This window comes from Bos grunniens, chromosome 5, assembly GCF_055505025.1.
Source record: "Bos grunniens cultivar Pamir isolate PY7600 chromosome 5, Bosgru_T2T1.0, whole genome shotgun sequence".
Lineage (NCBI taxonomy): Eukaryota > Metazoa > Chordata > Mammalia > Artiodactyla > Bovidae > Bos > Bos grunniens.
Window position 1 is genome coordinate 103,236,382 of NC_141169.1, and position 20,801 is coordinate 103,257,182.

The 20,801-nt window shown below is 42.4% G+C and overlaps 1 protein-coding gene across 1 annotated transcript in view; it reads left to right on the top strand.

Annotated features, from left to right (window-relative positions):
* The first annotated feature begins 261 nt into the window (after window positions 1-261).
* Window positions 262-20,801, top strand: part of LOC147372827 (antigen WC1.1-like) — a 54,308-nt gene continuing 33,768 nt past the window's right edge. The window contains exons 1-4 of the mRNA XM_086402114.1: window positions 262-390; window positions 10,929-11,249; window positions 18,444-18,752; window positions 18,852-19,160. Coding sequence (XP_086258240.1) covers window positions 318-390; window positions 10,929-11,249; window positions 18,444-18,752; window positions 18,852-19,160 — 1,012 coding nt within the window. The 5' untranslated portion in view covers window positions 262-317. The remainder of the gene's footprint in view (window positions 391-10,928; window positions 11,250-18,443; window positions 18,753-18,851; window positions 19,161-20,801) is intronic.

The following is a 20,801-nucleotide window of genomic DNA, read 5'->3' on the forward strand; positions in this document are numbered from 1 at the left end:
GAAAGAAAGGTACTTATAGTTTTCTACGCCAGCCCTGATTATGGGGCCCAGCTCTCAGGACCACGGAAGCAGGAGGTCAAAGGACCGTGCTGCTCATATAAGGAGATGTTGAAGATGCAGAAGCTCATTGGTGTCTGAGCTGCAGAAAGTGGCAGATGCAGCCTCCGATAGTGCCTGAAATGGTGAGAGGTGTTGCTATTGGCTCTCAGGAGGGAGGGTGTAAGGGGTGGTCTATATAGACTCCAGTCGGCACCCTGACACCTCCTCACAGGCTGATCCTGCAGCTGGGACTGTGACCTTGAGGACGTGGGGTCAGGATGGCTCTGGGCAGACACCTCTCCCTGCGGGGACTCTGTGTCCTCCTCCTCGGCACCATGGTGGGTGGTCAAGGTAAGAGCTACCCCTCTGTCCTGGCTCCACACCAGGCAGTGCATGCCTTGGTGAAGGGAAAGGTGTCTGGAGTTCTGGAACTGAGCGTCAGTGTTTTTGACTAAAAAGAAGCCACACTGACTGTGAATACTGGTCCCTCTCTTGTGGGTGGTCCACTTGTCGTAGCAGCAGATTTTATGGAGCAGTGAGGTTTGCTCTGGACTGAGCTGGGTCAGCCTGAGTTCCTCCACTGTCTCCCTTGTTCTCAGGAAGCTTCTAGGATCCCAGTGGCTCCCAGTGTGAGGAAGTTCCAGCGACTAACCTCAGCTGGGACTCGGGGCTGTTCCCACACGCTCCATGTGCCTGGTGTGTGAGCACTGCCCCTGTGTCCCTGTGTTTCCTGTCTATGCTCCTGTGGGCTTTGTGCTTGTATGACTGTATGTGAGGGTGAGTGAGGAGTGTGTAAGGGTGTGTTTATGTGACGGTGTGTGAGAGTGTGTGTGTGGGGTGTGTGTGTGTGTGTGTGTGTGTGTGTGTGAGGGTGTGTGTGAGGGTGTGTATGTGTGTGTCTCAGGGTGTGTGAAGCCTGTCTGTGTGAGAGGACTGGGGCTGCTGAGCAGAGACTGAGTCTGTTAGTCTGTGAAGCACACAGGGTCCCACAGGGCTGGGTCACTGCTTGTAACCAGATCAGAGACAATCGTGCACCTGCCTGCCTCTCTCTAGCTCCTCTTCCCCATCCCCCGGGCTCCGCTTTGCTTGTTGCCCTGTCTGCCCAGCACTGGGCTCTGTGAGAGGCTCTGCCTGCTGGCCTCACCTTTTCGTACCAGGTGTCCATTGTGGAGCAGAGGAGCCAGCAGCCAGGAGAGGGGACCTCTTGTCTGTAGAGATTAGTTGATGCACAGCCCCAAGTGTATACATTCCCGAGTCTCTGCCCCGGTTCCCGTGACTTGTTTCCTGATGTGCTGGGGGCCTGGGATGGTTCTTTGCCTCCCTCCCAGAATCTGCTGTGAACCTGTAGGGAACACTTTCTCTCTCATGCCCTCTCTGGTCTCTCACTGGAGCTGATTTCCCTGAGTGAGAGAATGGTGGGTGTCAGGGCTGGGGCTGCAGAGAATCTGGTTTCCAGCCTGGAGGAGGTGGCTCTCTCAGATGTGAGTGCTGGTCCGCTGAAACTCAGTGCAGCCCTGTCTCATCTCAGAGCTCACTCTTTTCCCCTAGATCGCAGCCTCCAGTCTGCAGCTCTCCTTGGGAAACCCCCTCCTTCTTTGTCTCTGCTCCTTGAGTGCTGGGTGCTGGGCAGATGCTGGTGAAGCATCTCTTCCTGAGGGCTCTGGAGGACAGAGGTGGATTTTGTACCCCCAAAGGGGGAGACAACTTGTGTTTTTTGCAAGGCATCTGCCCTTACTAGGAAACTAGGAAATTTCTTTAGAAGTTATTTATGAAGCAAGAGAATTTTTCCAAGAGAAGTGTTCTCATTTTGTTGTTTCAGCGAAACAACACTGTTCAGTATTATTCTACCACAAATTTATTCTTATTCTACTTCATACGACATTGGTCTTGTATAACAGTGGTCTCCTTGTATAACAATATTCCTGGCTTCTGTGAGCATTTGATGATTTCTGGGCTTGGCACACATTATAGGAGTCTTCACCATGAAATCCATGATGGGCATTGGTGAAAAATGGCCCCTTCAAGCACAACTGATGTCCTTATACACAATAACATAGATCCTCAAGATTAGGTAATTCAGTATACATTATTTTGTAACCTGGTTTTAAAAGTTAACAATATATTTTGCACATATTTCTATATCATTATGGGCTTCCCTGGTGGCTCAAATGTTAAAGAATCTGCCTGCAGCCAGAGACCAGGCTTCAATTCCTGGGACAGGAAGATTCCCTGGAGAAGGGAATGACTATCCACTCCAGTGTGCTTGCCTGGAGAATCCCATGGACAGAGGAGCCTGTCAGGCTACACAGTTCATGGGGTGGCAAAGAGTTGGACACGACTGAATGACTAACACTTTTATATCATTAAGTATTCTTTCACTCAATAAAAATGTTTAATCATAGTATTACAAAAATATGATATTCCAGGGAAAATATGGAAATTTTAAATTCCCTTCAATTATTTTGCTACATAATTGAAATGCAATATACTCACCTAATCACCTGTGTTACACATATCAAAACAAATTCGACTAGCAATCAAGTTAAGGAGGGAAAAAATAATTTTATTCCACCCACATTGAGGCTAATAACCTTGGAAGCAGATATTTGGAAAAACTCTGGGTAATCCTCATGTTAGAAAATGAAAGCATAGTCATATATAGTTTTGAGACAAAGGATCATACATCAGAATGATACACTGACATGAAGTTCACCAAGGATATATATGTCAGTTAAGCATCAAGTCACCATGACCCCCAAGAGAGCTGGGAAAGAATGCTATTCTTTTAACAAGTTACAATGCTATTATCAGAAGTAAAAAATAATTCATCTTCAAGGCCAAGAAGGCACTCCCAATACTTGAGAAGTCCTGGTTACTCTGCAATACAGATGCACACTGCACATTAGGAGGAGGACCAAACAAACATACAGAGAAAATGTATTTAACGTTTTTGTCCTGCCTTAAAAGATAAATTTAATTTTGTCAGGCATTTAGTGGTTTCCGACATTTCTGCTATCATGAAAAAAATTGATCTGAACTTTTCTGTATTTAAATGTAAGGACCATTCATAATTATTTCTCTTAACAATATTTTCTGTCTGGAATTGCTGTTTTATAGGCTATGAATATCTTCAAGGCTTTTGGTACATAGAGAGTAAGTGCTTTTTGAAATGTTTGAACTGAATTTTATTTCCACTAGTATTGTGTGAGACTATTGGATTCCACTTATCCACACTAACATTTGCTTTTTACCAAGTTTTAAAATCTTACCCAGTTTCATAGACAAAAACTAGTGTGTATTCACAAATTTAATGGTTCATGTACTCCTTCATTGCTTGCTCACAACATTTGTGCTTTTTAAGTTGTGATGTTTGTAATTTTGTTATGATTTATATAGGAGCTCTTTACACTATGATTGTGACTACTATGCTACCAGGTACCTACATGAACTTGAGTGCACAGCAGTCCTACTAGGCAGCATGTCTTTATCCCAAAAAATATTTCAGGAAACTGAGGCAAAGCAAAGTTAAATCACTTGCCTAAATAATACAGATAAGGCAATGCCAAATAATGCTCAAACTACTGCACAATTGCACTCATCTCACACGCTAGTAAAGTAATGCTCAAAATTCTCTAAGCCAGGCTTCTGCAATACGTGAATCGTGAACTTCCAGATGTTCAAACTGGTTTTAGAAAAGGCAGAGGAACCAGAGATCAAATTGCCAACATCCGCTAGATCATCGAAAAAGCAAGAGAGTTCCAGAAAAATACCTATTTCTGCTTTATTGACTATGCCAAAGCTTTTGACTGTGTGGATCACAATAAACTGTGGAAAATTCTGAAAGAGATGGAAATTCCAGACCGCCTGACCTGCCTCTTGAGAAACCTATATGCAGGTCAGGAAGCAACAGTTAGAACTGGACATGGAACAACACACTGGTTCCAAATAGGAAAAGGAGTCCGTCAAGGCTGTATATTGTCACCCTGCTTACTTAACTTATATACAGAGTACATCATGAGAAACGTTGGGCTGGAAGAAGCACAAGCTGGAATCAAGATTGCCAGGAGAAATATCAATAACCTCAGATATGCAGATGACACCACCCTTATGGCAGAAAGTGAAGAAGAACTAAAAAGCCTCTTGATGAAAGTGGAGAGTGAAAAAGTTGGCTTAAACCTCAACATTCAGAAAACGAAGATCATGGCATCTGGTCTCATCACTTCATGGGAAATAGATAGGGAAACAGTGTCAGACTTTATTTTTCTGTGCTTCAAAATCACTGCAGATGGTGATTGCAGCCATGAAATTAAAAGACGCTTACTCCTTGGAAGGAAAGTTATGACCAATCTAGATAGTACAATAAAAAACAGAGATATTACTTTGCCAACAAAGGTCCATCTAGTCAAGGTTATGGTTTTTGCAGTGGTCATGTATGGATGTGAGAGTTGGACTATGAAGAAAGCTGAGCACTAAAGAATTAATGCTTTTGAACTGTGGTGTTAGGGAAGATTCTTGAGAGTCCCTTGGACTGCAAGGAGATAAAACCAGTCCATTCTAAAGGAGATCAGTCCTGAGTGTTCTTTGGAAGGAATGATGCTAAAGCTGAAACTCCAGTACTGTGGCCACCTCATGTGAAGAGTTGACTCCTTGGAAAATACTCTGATGCTGGAAGGAAATGAGAGCAGGAGGAGAAGGGGACGACAGAGGATGAGATGGCTGGATGGCATCAACAACTTGATGGACGTGAGTTTGAGTGAACTCTGGGAGTAGGTGATGGACAGGGAAGCCTGGCGTGCTGCAATTCATGGGGTGTCAAGGAGTCGGACATGACTGAGTGACTGAACTGAACTGAACTGAAGATGTGAGTAGGTAGTACAGGTAAGATTAGAACCCAAGCTTTCAGGTGGCACTAATGGTTATGAAGCCACCTGCCAATGCAGGAGATGTAAGAGACACGGGTTCAATCCCTGGGTCAGGAAGATCCCCTGGAGAAGGGAATGACAACCCACTCCAGTATTCTTGCCTGGAGAATCCTGTGGACAGAGGATTCTGGAGGGCTGCAGTCCATGGGGTCACAAAGAGTCAGACATGACTGAGCAGGCATCTCAGATACCTTGTTTCTCTTAATGACGTCCATAATTCTTGTAGGTTTTTTTTTTTTTTTAATTCCTTTTCATTCTTTTTGCTCCTCTGATTGTATAATTTCAACTGATCTTTCTTTTAACCCATTGATTCTTCTGCTTGGTCAAGTATTTAAAAAAAAAAAAACCTTTTATGTTATATTGTATGTAGTATAGGCATCTGGCTCCATTATTGCTTGGCAAATAGAGAGAGAAAAGGTGGAAGTAGTAACAGATTTCCTCTTCTTGGGCTCCAAAATCACTGAAGATGGTGACTGCAGCCATGAAATCAGAAGACATCTGCTTCTTGGCAGGAAAGCAATGACAAACCTAGACTGTGTTGAAAAGCAGAGACATTACTCTACTGACAAAGATCCGTATAGTCAAGGTTATGGTCTTCCCAGTGTCACAAACTGTTGTAAGAGCTGGACTGTAAAGAAGCTAGAATGCCAAAGAATTGATGCTTTCAAACTGTGGTTCTGAAGAAGACTCTTGAAAGTCCTTTGGACAACAAAGAGATCAAACCAGTCAACCTTATGGGAGATTGACCCTGAATATTCACTGAAAGGACTGATTCTAAAGCTGAAGCTCCAGTATTTTGGTCATCTGATGTGAACAAACAACTCATTGGAAAAGCCCCTGATGCTGGGAAAGATTGAGGGCAGAAGGAGAAAAGGGCGTCAGAGGATGAGATGGCCGGACTGTATCACCGATGCAATGATCATGAACTAGGTCAAACTCTGGGAGATGGTGAGGGACAGGGAGGCCTGGCATGCTGTAGTCCATGGGGTCGCAAAGAATTGGACATGACTGGGTAACTGAACTGTTGCCCTAATGGTACAGGAGTGAGTGATGAAAATGAAGACAGAACATGAAATCTGGTGCAATGGGTCGGGGACCTGCAGCCTCTGTTGGACTGAGGTGCAGAGTCCACTCTGAATCCAGCTTTTATTCCTAATTGCAGACTCAGTTCAGTTCAGTTCAGTCACTCAGTCGTGTCCGACTCTTTGACCCCATGGACTGCAGCACGACAGGCTTCCCTGTCTATCACCAGCTCCCGGAGTTTACTTAAACTCATGTCCATTGAGTTGGTGATGCCATCTAATCACCTCATCCTCTGTCATCCCCTTTTCCTTCCACCGTCAATCTTTCCCAGCATCAGGGTCTTTTCAAATAAGTCAGTTTTTTGCATCAGGTGGTCAAAGTATTGGAGTTTCAGCTTCAGCATCAGTCCTTCCAATGAATACTCAGGACTGATTTCCTTTAGAATGGACTGGTTTTATCTCCTTGCAGTCCAAGGGACTCTTAAGAGTCTTCTCCAATGCCACAGCTCAAAAGTATCAATTCTTCGGTGCTCAGCTTTCTTTATAGTCCAACTCTCACATCCATACATGACTACTGGAAAAACCATACCTATGACTAGACGGACCTTTGTTGGTAAAGTAATGTTCTTGCTTTTTAATATGCTGTCTAGGTTGGTCATAACTTTTCGTCCAAGGAGTAAGCATCTTTTAATTTCACGGCTGCAGTCACCATCTGCAGCCCCCCAAAATAAAGTCTGTCACTGTTTCCACTGTTTCCTATCTATTTGCTATGAAGTGATGGGGCCTGATGCCATGATCTTAGTTTTCTGAATGTTGAGTTTTAAGCCAACTTTTGCACTCTCCTCTTTCACTTTTATCAAGAGGCTCTTTAGTTCTTCTTTGCTTTCTGACATAAGGGTGGTGTCATCTGAATATCTGAAGTTATTGATATTTCTTCCAGCAATCTGGATTCTGGCTTGTGCTTTATCCAGTCCAACATTTCTCATGATGTATTCTGCATGTAAGTTAAATAAGCAGGGTGATAATAATACAGTCTTGACATACTCCTTTCCTTATTTGGAACCAGTCTGTTGTTCCATGTCCAGTTCTAACTGTTGCTTCCTGACCTGCATATAGGTTTCTCAAGAGGCAGGTCAGGTGATCTGATATTTCCATCTCTTTCAGAATTTTCCACAGTTTGTTGGGGTCCACACAGTCAGAGGCTTTGGCATAGTCAATAAAGCAGAAATAGATGTTTTTCTGGAATTCTCTAACTTTTTTGATCATCCAATGGATGTTGGCAATTTAATCTCTGGTTCCTCTGCCTTTTCTAAATCCAGCTTGAACATCTGGAAGTTCATGGTTCATGCACTGTTGAAGCCTGCCTTGGAGAATTTTGAGCATTACTTTACTAGCATGTGAGATGAGTGCAATTGTGCAGTAGTTTGAGCATTCTTTGGCATTGCCTTTCTTTAGGATTGGAATGCAAACTGACCTTTTCCAGTCCTGTGGCCACTGCTGAGTTTTCCAAATTTGCTGGCATATTGAGTGCAGCACTTTCACAGCATCATCTTTTAGGATTTGAAATAGCTCAACTGAAATTCCATCACCTCTCCTAGCTTTGTTTGTAGTGATGCTTCCTAAGGCCCACTTGACTTCGCATTCCAGGATGGCTGGCTCTAGATTGGTGATCACGCCACTGTGATTATCTGGCTCATGAAGATCTTTGTTGTATAGTTCTGTGTATTCTTCCCACATATTCTTAATATCTTCTGTTTCTGTTAGGTCCATACTATTTCTGTCCTTTGTTGTGCCCGTTTTTGGTTTTTTTGATCTTATCGTTTCCAAGACACTACACTGACATAGTCCAGATCTCCTTGTTTTTATTCCAGACCGTTCCTTTTTGGGCTAGTCTCAGGAACAATCAGCAAGTGCATAGGCAGCATTCATGCCTGATGCTTACCCGATGTTCCAAGGTCCATGCTTTCATGATCCCAGTCATACTCCCTTTTGGGTCTGGCCTTGGGGTTTGTAACAAGGAGATTATTCTTAAGAAAAACACAGTTTCTTAATATATGCTGTTTTTCCAGGTGCAATTTCTGTGAAATTTCTCAAGGCTGTGAAAGTACATTATTAGGAATTCTCACTACACTGAACAATAAACATAGCCAATTAACAATGATATGATAGTTTCAGGTGAACAGCAAAGAAACTCAGCCATACAGATCCGTGTATCCATTCTCTCCTAAATTACCCTCCCATCCAGGCTGCCACATAACACTCAGTAAGTAGGTCCTTGCTGATTATCCACTTTAAATACAGCAGTGTGTAGGAGTTGATTCCAAACTCCCTAACTCTCCCTTCACTCTATTATTTCCCCTTAACAAACACAAGTTCGGTTCTCTAGATCTATGAGTCTGTTTGGTAAATAAGTCCACTTTTTTCATTTCTTTTTAGATTCATATATAAGGGATGTCATATGATATTTCTACTTCTCTGATGGTCAAGACTGCTTTTGATGCTCTGTATTGAATTGAATTCTTCAGTTCTCTAATTGTATTATTCAGCTCCAGAATTTCTGGTTAGTTTTACTTTCTTTCTTTTTTTTTTTTTTATGTTTTCTATCTCTTTGAATCTCAGTGAATTTACATGTTCCCTTCAGAGTTGGCCCAATTTTCCCTTTCTACTTTATCAGGTCTTTAATGCTTTTAAGATAATTTTTAGTAAATTAATTATACTTTTTCAACAGAAGAAATTGCCTCAATAAGTAAGCCCACCATTACTGAGAAAATCTAGAACTTTTCACAGTAATGAAATCATTTCCTTGTTTGTGTCATGAGCTAGATTAAAAACTACATGTAGACAAGGACATTGTCTTATTATATTCTGTATTTACAGTACTTAAAAAAACCTGGACCTCTCCAGGTCTATGGACTGAACTGTGTAGCTCCATAATTAATATGTTGAATCCTAGCCCCTAGTTTGACTCCATTGGAAATAGGGTCTTTAGGAAGTAACTGAGGTTAAATAGGCTTCCCTGGTGGCTCAGTGATAAAGAATCCTCTTGCCAATGCAGGAGAGGTGAGTTTGATCCCTGGGTTGGAAAGATCCCCTGGAGAAGGAAATGGCTATCCACTCCAGTATTCTTGCCTGGGAAAGTCCATGGTCAGAGGAGCCCGGCAGGCTACAGTCCATGAGGTCACAAAAGCTGGACATGCCCTTGTGTCTTAGTGACATGCCTTAGTGACTAAACTACCAACAACAACGTTAAATAGATCATAAGGATGTGGTCCTAATCTAATAGGTGACTTTATGAGAAGAAGAGGCAGATCTCCCTCCCTCTTTTGCAGATCTCTCTCCCTCTCTCCGTGTCCTGAGGAAAGGCCAGGTGAGCACACAGTGAGGAAGCCATGGCCTGCAAGCCAAGAGCAGAAGTCTCGTAATGAACACAGCCTTGCCAGCACCTTGATCTTGACTTACCAGCCTCCAGAACTGTGATAAGATAAACACATTTCTGTTGTTTAACCAGTCTGTGGTATCTTGTTGTGACCACCTGCCTGAGCCGACTACACACCAGGATCTTCTCCAGTTCAGCATTTCCCCAGATATTCCCTCTGTGATGCATCACTTCTGTTTCCAGAGTGAGAGCACGTGGGGTGGGTCATAGACCTGAGCATTGTGAATCATATGCCAGGCACCACGTCTCCTTAGACTATAAGAAAGATTCTCATTTTTTGACCCAAGTTAAAAGCTAATAGAGCTGATTCATGGAAACTCACTTCTCAGTTCCCAATAGGAAGGCAGGTGCCTGGGACATGGCGTGAGACCTGATGTGACGGAGAGAAATGGTTTGGGTCCCAGTTACAGGTGGGACCAGGCAGCAGACCTGGTCACACAGAAAGAAGTCTCATCTGGGTGAGGCAGTGAGGGCTCATGTATAACCCCCAAGCTTGTTGACCCCTGTCTTCTGACTCTGGAGGGAAGCCATGCATTAGTTATATGTCATTAAGCAAAAAATTAGTTCTGAACTTGGCAGCTTAAGTCAGCAAATGCCTAGTATCTCACACTTTCTGTGAGCCAGGAATTGACATGTCCTATCTGGGTTCTCTGACTCATTTCATATCTTGCCAGGATGCAATAATCTGAAGTTTCAACTAGGGGTCATTATTGCCCAAATGTACTCACCTGGATGTTGGCAGCATCCAGACCTTGGTGGACTGTTGAACTGAGAGACTCAGTCCCTTGCTGATTGTTGGCTAGGGGCCTGCCTCCTTTCCTTGTCATGAGGGTCTCTCAATAAATAGTTCACATGTGGCAGTTGGCTTATTCAGAGCAAGAGAGAGAATGCAAGATAGGTCACCAAAAGAAAACTTGGAGTCATCTTGAAGCATAATCTCTTCAGTGACATCTCCTCATTTTTGCCATATTCTATTTGTTACATGCATGTTACTATGTACATTCCAGTGTGGGGATTACACAAGGATGTGAACACCAGGCAACAGGAACAACTGGGACACTTTAGAGCCTGTTACCCAGCCCTCTGTTCCTGGGCTGGATGAGATGCTCCCTATGGACAGGGAAGGAGAGGGAGGATTCCTCCCTAGATCCTGGGCCATGAGCTGTAACTGAGATGGGGAAGCTCAGCCCTTGTAACCTTGAGTACATCTATAGGGAGGGCAGCATCCAGAGTCTGTGAAGGCCTCTCCTTGGTGGTGTCCCTGGAGCTGGTTCTGCAGGCTCATAAGAAATACCTGATGCCTCCTTTCCTGCTCCAGGTTCAGTGATAGCACATTGGGAGCTTTGAGTTGGCCATTGTAGGAATATTTATACCACAGAAGTCAAGAAGTGCTATTCACAAGGATTTTCTTTTTCAGAGATCAGAGTATTCATTTTTTTTTTTTTATCACTTGCCAGTATACTACTGTGTGGTATCCTAAAATCTCTCCTGTGTCGGTGTCTCTTACAGCTATAAGTCTGAGGCTGAAGAATGGAGGTCGCCGCTGTGAGGGGAGAGTGGAAGTGAAACACCAAGGAAAATGGGGCACAGTGAATGATAACAAGTGGAGCTTAGAAGAGGCAACTGTGGTGTGCAGATTGCTGGGGTGTGGAGCTGCTATTGATGCTCCCCAAGGATCTTATTTTGGACCAGGAGTTGGCCCCATTTGGTTTTCTTATATTTCCTGCAGAGGGACAGAGTCAGCTCTCAAGCAGTGTGGGTATTCTACCATGAAAGACTATCGTCCTCAGGGTTATTCCCATGCCCATGATGCTGGAGCAGTCTGCTCAGGTAAGTCCTGTCTGATATAGGATGGGATCACCAGCAAGAAAAGCCTCAGTCTCATTCCCAGAGTAACTATAGGGATACAGATCACAGCCTTTAGTACATTCTTGGGTGAAGATTCCAGTCACACAGTTATTCCTAGAGCATTAGGTGTTGAAGGGAGCAGAAGGGCTTGCTTGTCCCTGGAAATAAAGGCTCCAGATCCATTGGTCACTGGGCCCTTCAGGTCTGTGTGATATGTCATAGGAGGCAAGGAGGTGAGGCCAAATATTTCATACAGGTACAACTGCCTCGTTGAACCTACATTAATTAGGTTCATCATGGTAGCTTGTATTCTTTCATGGGTTGGTCAGACAAGTGCTGCTATAAGAGGGGATATAGGAAAGGTGCAGGCAAGGAGAGGTGTGAGTTTATTATACTCACAGCTCCTAGAGAGACAAAGTATCAGCAGGTGGGTTCTTGGGGGAGGTGCCAATAGAACCCTCTGGTCCAAGCAGTGGTGCCCCCCAAATGGGGTGTGAAGACCCATGGACAAGTGACAATACATATATACGGGTCTTGTTTTTTTTTTCATCCAGTCAGTCTATGTCTTTTGGTTGGAGTACTGAATCAGTTTACATTTAAGGTAATTATAGATATGTGTGTTCTTACTGACATTCTGTTAATTGCTTTGTATTTTTTTGGTAGGTCTTTTTTCTTCCCTTCCTCTTTGATTCTCTTCTCTTATGATTTGATGGCTATCTTTAATACTGTGTTTGGATTCCTTTTATTTTATTTTTTTTGTGAATATATATTGTAGATTTTTGGTTTGTGGTTTCCATGAGGTTTTGATATGCAGCCTATTGTAAGTTGCTGATCTCCTAATTTCCAAAGCATTTCCAATAGTCTGCATTTTAACTCTCCTCCTGATTGCTAGTTTTGGTATCATATTTGTGTGTGAATGTTTTCCTACCTTTACTGTATGTTTGCCCTTACTGGTATGCTTTCTCATTCATATTTTTTTTTCTTCTATGTCTTTATTTTCTTCCTAGAGAAGTTCCTTTAGAATTTTTTGTAAGCTGGTTTAGTGGTGTTGGATTCTTTTAGCTTTTTCTTGTCTGTAAAGCTTTTGATTTCTTCATAGAAACTGAACAAGAGCCTTGCTGGGTAGAGGATTTTTGATGGCAGGTTCCCCCTTTTGTCAGTTTAAATATATCATGCCACTCTCTTTTAGCCTGCAAAGTTTCTGCTGAAAATCAGCTGATAAACATATGAGGATTCCTTGTAAGCTATTTGTTGCTTTTAATAGTTTGTCTTTAGCTTTTGTCAGTTTGATTAATGTGTGTCTTGACATGTGCTTCTTGGGTTTCTACTGGACCTCAGTGGCTATTTCCCTTCCCATATTAGGAAAACTTTCAGCTATTATCTCTTTAAATATTTTCTCAGGCCTATTCTCCTTCAGCAGCCCCTAAAATGTGCATGTTTATGCATTTAATGTTGTCCCAGAGGTTTCTTAATGTTGTCCCAATGATTGTCCTCACATTTTTACATTCTTTTTTCTGTCCTACAACAGTGATATTCACCATTCTGTCTTCTAGCTCACTTATCTGTTTTTCTGCCTCATTTATTCTGCTTTTGATTCCTTCTAGTATATTTTTCATTTCTTTTACTGCATTCTTCAACTTTGTTCTGTGTATCTTCTAGTGCTGTTAAATATTTCTTGTATCATCTCATTCCATGCCTCCATTCTTTTTCCAAAATCTTGGATCATCTTTACTATCATTACTCTGCATTCTTTTTCAGGCAGATTGCCTATTTCAACTTCACTTAGTTGTTCTTCTGGGATTTTATTTTGTATCTTTGTCTGGAATATTTTCTTCTGCTATCTCATTTTCTGTAAATTTCTGTGTTTATGGTCACTCTTCCACAGGCTGGAGGATTGTCCTTCTTCTTCCTTTTGGTGTCTGTCCCCTGGTGGGTGAGACTCATCTAGAGGCTTGTGCAGACTTCCTGGTGGGAGTGACTGGTGTCTGATGACTAGTGGGTGGAGCTAGTTCTTGATCTTCTGTGGGCAGGGTCATGTCAAAAGGTGTGTATAGAGGCAGCTGTGAGGTCAGGAAGAGTTTCAGTTCAGTTCAGTCACTCATTCATGTCAGACTCTTTGTGACCTCATGGACTGCAGCACAACAGGCCTCCCTGTCCATCACCAACTCCTGGAATTTACTCAAACTCATGTCCATTGAGTCAGTGATGCCATCCAACCACCTCATCATCTGTTGTCCCCTTCTCCTCCTGCCTTCAATCTTTCCCAGCATCAGGATCTTTTCAAATGAGTCAGCTTTTCACATGAGGTGGCCAAAGTATTGGAGTTTCAGCTTCAACATTAGTCCTTCCAATGAATCTCAGGACTTATTTCCTTTAGGATGGACTGATTTTATCTCCTTGCAGTCCAAGGGACTCTCAGGAGTCTTCTCCAACACCACAGCTCAAAAGCATCCATTCTTTTGTGCTCAGATTTCTTTATAGTCCAACTCTCACATCCATACATGACTACTGTAAAAACCATAGCCTTGACTAGATGGACCTTTGTTGGCAAAGGAATGTCTCTGCTTTTTAATATGCTGTCTAGGTTGGTCACAACTTTTCTTCCAAGAAGTAAGCGTCTTTTACTTTCTTTTACTTCATCATTTGAAGCCCCCCCAAAATAAAGATTTTAGAGCCCCCCAAAATAAAGTCTGTAACTGTTTCCACTGTTTCCCCATCTATTTGTCATGAAGTGATGGGACCAGATGCCATGATCTTAGTTTTCAGAATGTTGAGTTTTAAGCCAACTTTTTCACTCTCCTCTTTCACTTTTATCAAGAGGTTCTTTAGTTCTTCTTTGCTTTCTGCCATAAGGGTGGTGTCATGTGCATACCTGAGGTTACTGATTCCAGAACAAGCTGGAATCAAGATTGCTGAGATAAATATCAATAACCTCAGGAAGAGCTATGGGCTTCCCTCATACCTCAGTCGGTAAAGCATCTGCCTGCAATGCAGGGGACCTGGATTTGATCCCTGGGTAGGGAAGATCCTCTGGAGAAGGAAATGGCAATTGACTCCAGTATTCTTGCCTGGAAAATCCCATTGACAGAGGAGCCTGGTGGGCTACAGTCCATGGGGCCGCAAGAGTTGGACATGACTTAGTGACTAAACCACCACCACAGGAAGAGTTTAGATTGCTTATCTGCTAATGGGCAAGGCTGTGTTCCTGCCCTTTGGGTTGTTTGACCTGAGGCATCCCAGCACTGGAGCCTGCAGGCTGTTGGGTGGGGCCAGATCTTTATTATAAAATGGCAGCATCCAGGGGATCTCACACCAATGAATACACCCTGGTACCTCTGCCACCAATGTCCTTGTCCCTGCAGTGAGCCACAGCTGCCCCCACCTCCCCAGAAGACCCTATAAGACAAGCAGGTAGGTCTGGTCTTCACTTCTGTGAAGTCATGACTTTTTCCCTGGGCCCCAGTGGGCTTCCATGGGAGCTCAGCTGGTAAAGAATCTGCCTACCGTGCAGGAGATCCTGGTTCCATTCCTGGGTTGGGAAGATCTGCTGGAGAAGGGATAGGTTACCCACTCCAGTATTCTTGGGCTTACCTGGTGGCTCAGACAGTAAAGAATCTGCCTGCAGTGCGGGAGACCTGGGTTCAATCCCTGGGTTGAGAAGATCCCTTGGAGGAGAGAAAGGCTATCCACTCCAGTATTCTGGCCTGAAGAGTTCCATGGACAGAGGAGCCTGGCAGGCTACAGTTCATGGGGTCACAAAGAGTTGGACATGACTGAGTGACTTTCACTTCCCTTCCCTTCCCTTCCCTTGTTCCTGTGGAGTTCCTATGATCAAGCCCCCTGTCCTTCAAAATCAAGTGCTCTCAGGGCTGCTCTTCTTTATGCCAGACCACCAGGGTGGGGAGCTTGACCTGAGTTTCAGAAACATTCTGTGGGGAATCTGTCATATAATTATTTTCCAGTTTGTGGATCACTCACCTGGTGGGTATGAGATTTCATTATATTGTAAATTCACCCCTCTTACCATCTTATTGTGGCTTCTTTGTCTTTGGATGTAGAGTATCTTTTTTGATAGGTTACATGCTTTTTTAACTGCTGTTTATCAGTTAGTTGTGATTTTGGTGCTTTTGTAAGAGGAGATGAGCTCAAGTCCTTATACTGATCCATCTTGCACATTTTACCTTAACATGATAAGTGAAAACTGAAAATCACTCAGTCATGTCCAACTCTTTGTGACCCCACGGACTATATAGTCCATGGAATTCTCCAGGCCAGAATACTGGAGTGCGTTAGCCTTTCCCTTCTCCAGGGGATCTTCCCAACCCAGTGATCAAACCCAGGTCTCCTGCATAGCAGGTGGATTCTTTACAATTCTAAGAAGGAAAGCCTAAGACTACTGGAGTGGGTAGCCTATCCTTTCTCCATCAGATCTTCCCAACTCAGGAATTGAATCAGAGTCTTCTGCATTGCAGGTATATTCTTTACCAACTGAACAATCAAGGAAGCCCTTAAAATAATAGCTTGTCACTTAACAAATAATGAAACAAATTAATAAATCTTATAAAATGTTGTGGCTATTTTTGCCTTAAATATTCTATTATTTAAAAAACGTGCAATAGTTTTTGTATTTACCCATAGAATTATCATTTAGAGCAGTCTTCATAGCTTTGAGGATTTTCCTTTAGTTTGAATGGCTTACTGTAACATTTTTTTGTGTAGTGATGGTCTGGTGGTCTCAAATTCTATCATCTTTTTAATATGAAAACATTTTAACTATTAATAATTTTTAAAAATATTTTCACTGGTGACTGAATTCTAGTTCAGAAAATTTCACCACACTACCTTAAATATGCTTTTACATTGGCCTATGAAAAGTTGCTGCTGCTGCTAAGTTGCTTCAGTCATGCCCGACTCTGTGCAACCCCATAGATGGCAGCCCACCAGGCTCCCTCATCCCTGGGATTCTCCAGGCAAGAACACTGGAGTGGGTTGCCATTTCCTTCTCCAATGCATGAAAGTGAAAAGTGAAAGTGAAGTCGCTCAGTTGTATCCGACTCTTAGTGACCACATGGACTGCAGCCTACCAGGCTCCTGCATCCATGGGATTTTCCAGGCAAGAGTACTGGAGTGGGGTGCCATGTTAGGACCAACCTAGATAGCATATTGAAAAGCAGAGACATTACTTTGCCAACAAAGGTCCATCTAGTCAAGGCTATAATTTTTCCAGTGGTCATGTATGGATGTTAGAGTTGGACTGTGAAGAAAGCTGAGCACCGAAGAATTGATGCTTTTGAACTGTGGTGTTGGAGAAGACTCCTGAGAGTCCCTTGGACTGCAAGGAGATCCAGCCAGTCCATTCTGAAGGAGATCAGCTCTGGGATTTCTTTGCAAGGAATGATGCTAAAGCTGAAACTCCAGTACTTTGGCCACCTCATGTGAAGGGTTGACTCATTGGAAAAGACTCTGATGCTGGGAGGGATTGGGGGCAGGAGGAGAAGGGGACGACAAAGGATGAGATGGCTGGATGGCATCACTGATTCGATGCATGTGAGTCTGAGTGAACTCTAGGAGTTGGTGATGGACAGGGAGGCCTGACATGCTACGATTCATTGGGTCGCAAAGAGTCGGACATGACTGAGTGACTGAACTGAACTGATGAGTATATGTGTGTATATATATATATATATATATATATATATATATATATTGCTTGTGGTATCCCATATGCACTATGTATTCTGTTCACTGTATTTTCATTTTGTTTTTCTAACTTGGTAATTTCAAATGGAATGTCTTCAAGCTTACTGATTCTTTGATTTCCATGATAGAGTTTGCTTGATGCTTTCCTTTGGATTTTTAATTCAATTATTGAATCCTTAAGCTCCAGAATTTCTGTTTCGTTCTTTTTTTTTTTTAATTGTTTTCTAGTTCTTTATGAAGCTCCTCATTTTCTCATTTTTATAGTTTTGTCTATAATTGTTCATGTATACTTGTGTTTATTTGTCTCTCTTCATTCTCTTGTAGGCCATTGAGCTTCAAAACAATGAATTTGAATTTTGTATCAAGCAGTTCACAGATCTCTATTTTCTTAGGATCAGTTTTGTTGCTGGGGGTACCCTGTTTCTGTGAGACAATGAGAGAAGGGGAATCTCCTTTTCTGTCATCTTGATGTCAAATATGAATACAGAATAAGCACAATAACAGAATTAAAATCAGTTAAATATCACCCCTTATCATTTTCTATGATTCCTGTCTCAGAAGAAAAATCTGTAACAGGAACTGTTTGGCAAACTCACAGTCCTGAAACTTCCAATCAGAACTCTCTCCCAAGTTCATTGACAAATCCTGGGGTTTCAAAAGAGATGGTTAGGACCACACCACCTCTTCTATGACTCTCAGTGCTTTCTCAACTCATGTTCTTTCCCACTGAAGTCACTTGAGAAATTCCTGGAATTTTTGCCATTAAAAATTATCAGAAAAATATAATACAAAAACCATAAAAGTTGATTATTTACAATGTCTATATTTCTTCTCTCAGACAACCTCTCTACAGGGTGGCATGCACTCATGGATCCTCCTTCATGATTTTCCTTACCTAAATCACTTGAAGACTAGCTCCTGGGAGAGAAATCTATTCAAAATAATAGCCTCACAAGTCTCGGGAAAGTTTTCTAACTTTGTCTGGATGACAGATCTCTACACTGATATAGTCCATGTCTCTCTGGGGTGGTTCTGTTTTTCATATCTCTGCATTCATGTTTGAGCACCAAAACATTATGCAATTTCCTTGAGCTCTGTAGTCCTGGGCTCCTAAAGGTCAAATTCACTTCTCCAATCAATGATAAATTATATGTTCCTGGTATTCAGTCATTTCTGATGATATGTGTTGGGCTCTGTAGTTTCCAGGCCTGTAGATAAGGAATTCATATTTCTGAACAATCTCAGAGTATCCATTGTTGGGATACAGTCATCCCAAACTGATCCTGCAAATTCTTCTGAATTTCTCTTCAGATTCTTGCTCATGAAAAGGCAATTCTGACACCAACTATCAAATTCTCTCTCCATGTCCACTCCTGGAAAAGAAAAGCATTCACATCATTGCCTGTGATGTGTTGTTTCCATTTGTCACGTCAGGATCAAGAACACTCACTGGGTTTCATTGTTTGTTTCTCTTAGGATTTATGCGTCTAGCTGAAGGAGATGGACCCTGCTCAGGGCAAGTAGAAGTTCATTCTGGAGAATACTGGACCCCAGTGTCTGATAGAAACTTTACATTCCCCACTGCCCAGGTCATCTGTGCAGAGCTGGGATGTGGCAAGGTTGTGTCTGTCCTGGGACACGTGCCCTTCGGAGAGTCAGGTGGCCAGGTCTGGGCTGAAGAGTTCAGGTGTAAAGGGGAGGAGCCTGAGCTCTGGTCCTGCCCCAGAGTGCCCTGTCCAGGAGGCACTTGTCACCACAGTGGAGTTGCCCAGGTTGTCTGTTCAGGTGAGATGTAGATCAGGTTTATAACCTCTCTGCTTACCTTGTTCAGGTGAGAAAATCAGACTTTGTTGAAACCCTGTCTTCTTCTACCAATGTACACAGAAGTCCGACTCATGAAAAATGGCTCCTCTCAGTGTGAGGGGCAAGTGGAGATGAATATTTCTGGGCGATGGAGAGCACTCTGTGCCTCCCACTGGAGTCTGGCCAATGCCAATGTTGTCTGTCGTCAGCTCGGCTGTGGAGTCGCCATCTCCACCCCCAGAGGACCACACTTTATGGAAGGAGGTGATCAGATCTCAACAGCCCGATTTCACTGCTCAGGGGCTGAGTCCTTCCTGTGGAGTTGCCCTGTGACTGCCCTGGGTGGTTTTGACTGTTCTTATGGCAACACGGCCTCTGTGATCTGCTCAGGTAAGAGAGGGTGAAGGGCTACTGGTACTCAGGATGCTCCTGGAGTGAAATGTCCTGTAGAGCAGAGTGACAGGAAACTGGCATCAAAAGTCAGATATTTCATGGTGAAATGTGGTTCTCTCATTGTTCATTCATTTTCCAAGTCAGGGCAAGAAGTAGAAAGGGAAATATGTATTTTTAAGCAACAATATTATTTGTATCATTTAAATATAATCATTGAAAACAATGTATAAGCATTAAGTGTGGACTTCAGTCATGTACTCAGATCAGCAAAGAGAACATTCCCAGCACCACAGTCACTGTTGTCTCCCCATAACTGTGTCTCCCTCTTCTCCAGTTAAGACTGCTCACCTAACTTCTTCTACCATAGAGTGTTTCATCGTTTGAACTGTATATAAAATTATGCAGTATATTTTCTTTTGTGTATAACTTTGAGTCACCATTATATTTGAGATTCACTCATCATGTTGCTTAAAGAAGCATTTTATTCATTTTTATTTCTGTAGAGTAGATCTTTGAATGATCACATGACCATGAGTTGATCCATTCCACAATAGATAGTAGAGATTTGAGTTGTTTCCTATTCTTGACTAATGCAAATATGATGCTACAACTTACCATGACAATGACTCTGGGTACAAAGATGTTATTTATCTAGTGTGTTTAACCTTTGGTCTTTCATTTTCATTTTTTTAATGGTATGGTGTCTTTTGGTGAGCCAAGTTCTTAATCTTAAGAAATTATAACTTACCAACTTCTTTCTTTACTTTTAACACTTCTTATATCCTTTAAAAAGAACTTTGTCTACTCCAAGACCATAAAAGCATTCTCAAAGAGTATCTCATAGAAGTTTAATAATTTTTCTCTTGCATAGAATTGTGCATCCCTTTTGCAATTGATATCTGTGTAAGATAAGATCAAGTTTCATATGACATCCAATTGACTCAGAATCTTTTTCTGAAAAGACTCTTTTCCCCACTGCAGCGCCACCTTTGTCATAAGAAGAAAAGCATATGTCTGAGTGTTTTTTAAGACTCTCTATTTTATTCCATTGTTTCATTGTCTATCCTTGCACCAATACTGCATTTTCTTAATTATTATAATGTCCGTCCTGGGTGTTCTTTGGAAGGAATGATGCTAAAGCTGAAACCTCAGTATTTTGGCCACCTCATGCGAAGAGTTGACTCATTGGAAAAGACTCTGATGCTGGGAGGGATTGGGGGTAGGAGGAGAAGGGGGCGACAGAGGATGAGATGGCTGGATGGCATCACTGACTCAATGGACGTGAGTTTGAGTGAACTCCGGGAGTTGGTGATGGACAGGGAGGCCAGGCGTGCTGCAATTCATGGGGTTGCAAAGAGTTGGACACGACTGAGTGACTGAACTGAATTGAAGTCTGGATAATTTTAATGTAAAGAGTTTATATTATTAACTCTTCTACCTTTGTTGTTTTTTTTGGTCAACTGTGTTGGTCATTCTTGTTCTTTTGTACTTTATTTCAATTTTGGAATCAGCTTTTCATTTTCTTAAAAATATTACATATTTACTGTGTTGGGTGTTAGTTGCAGCATATGGATCTTCATTATGTCTTGTGGGATCTTCTGTTATGACACATGGAGTGCCTAGTTGTGAGGTTCCAGC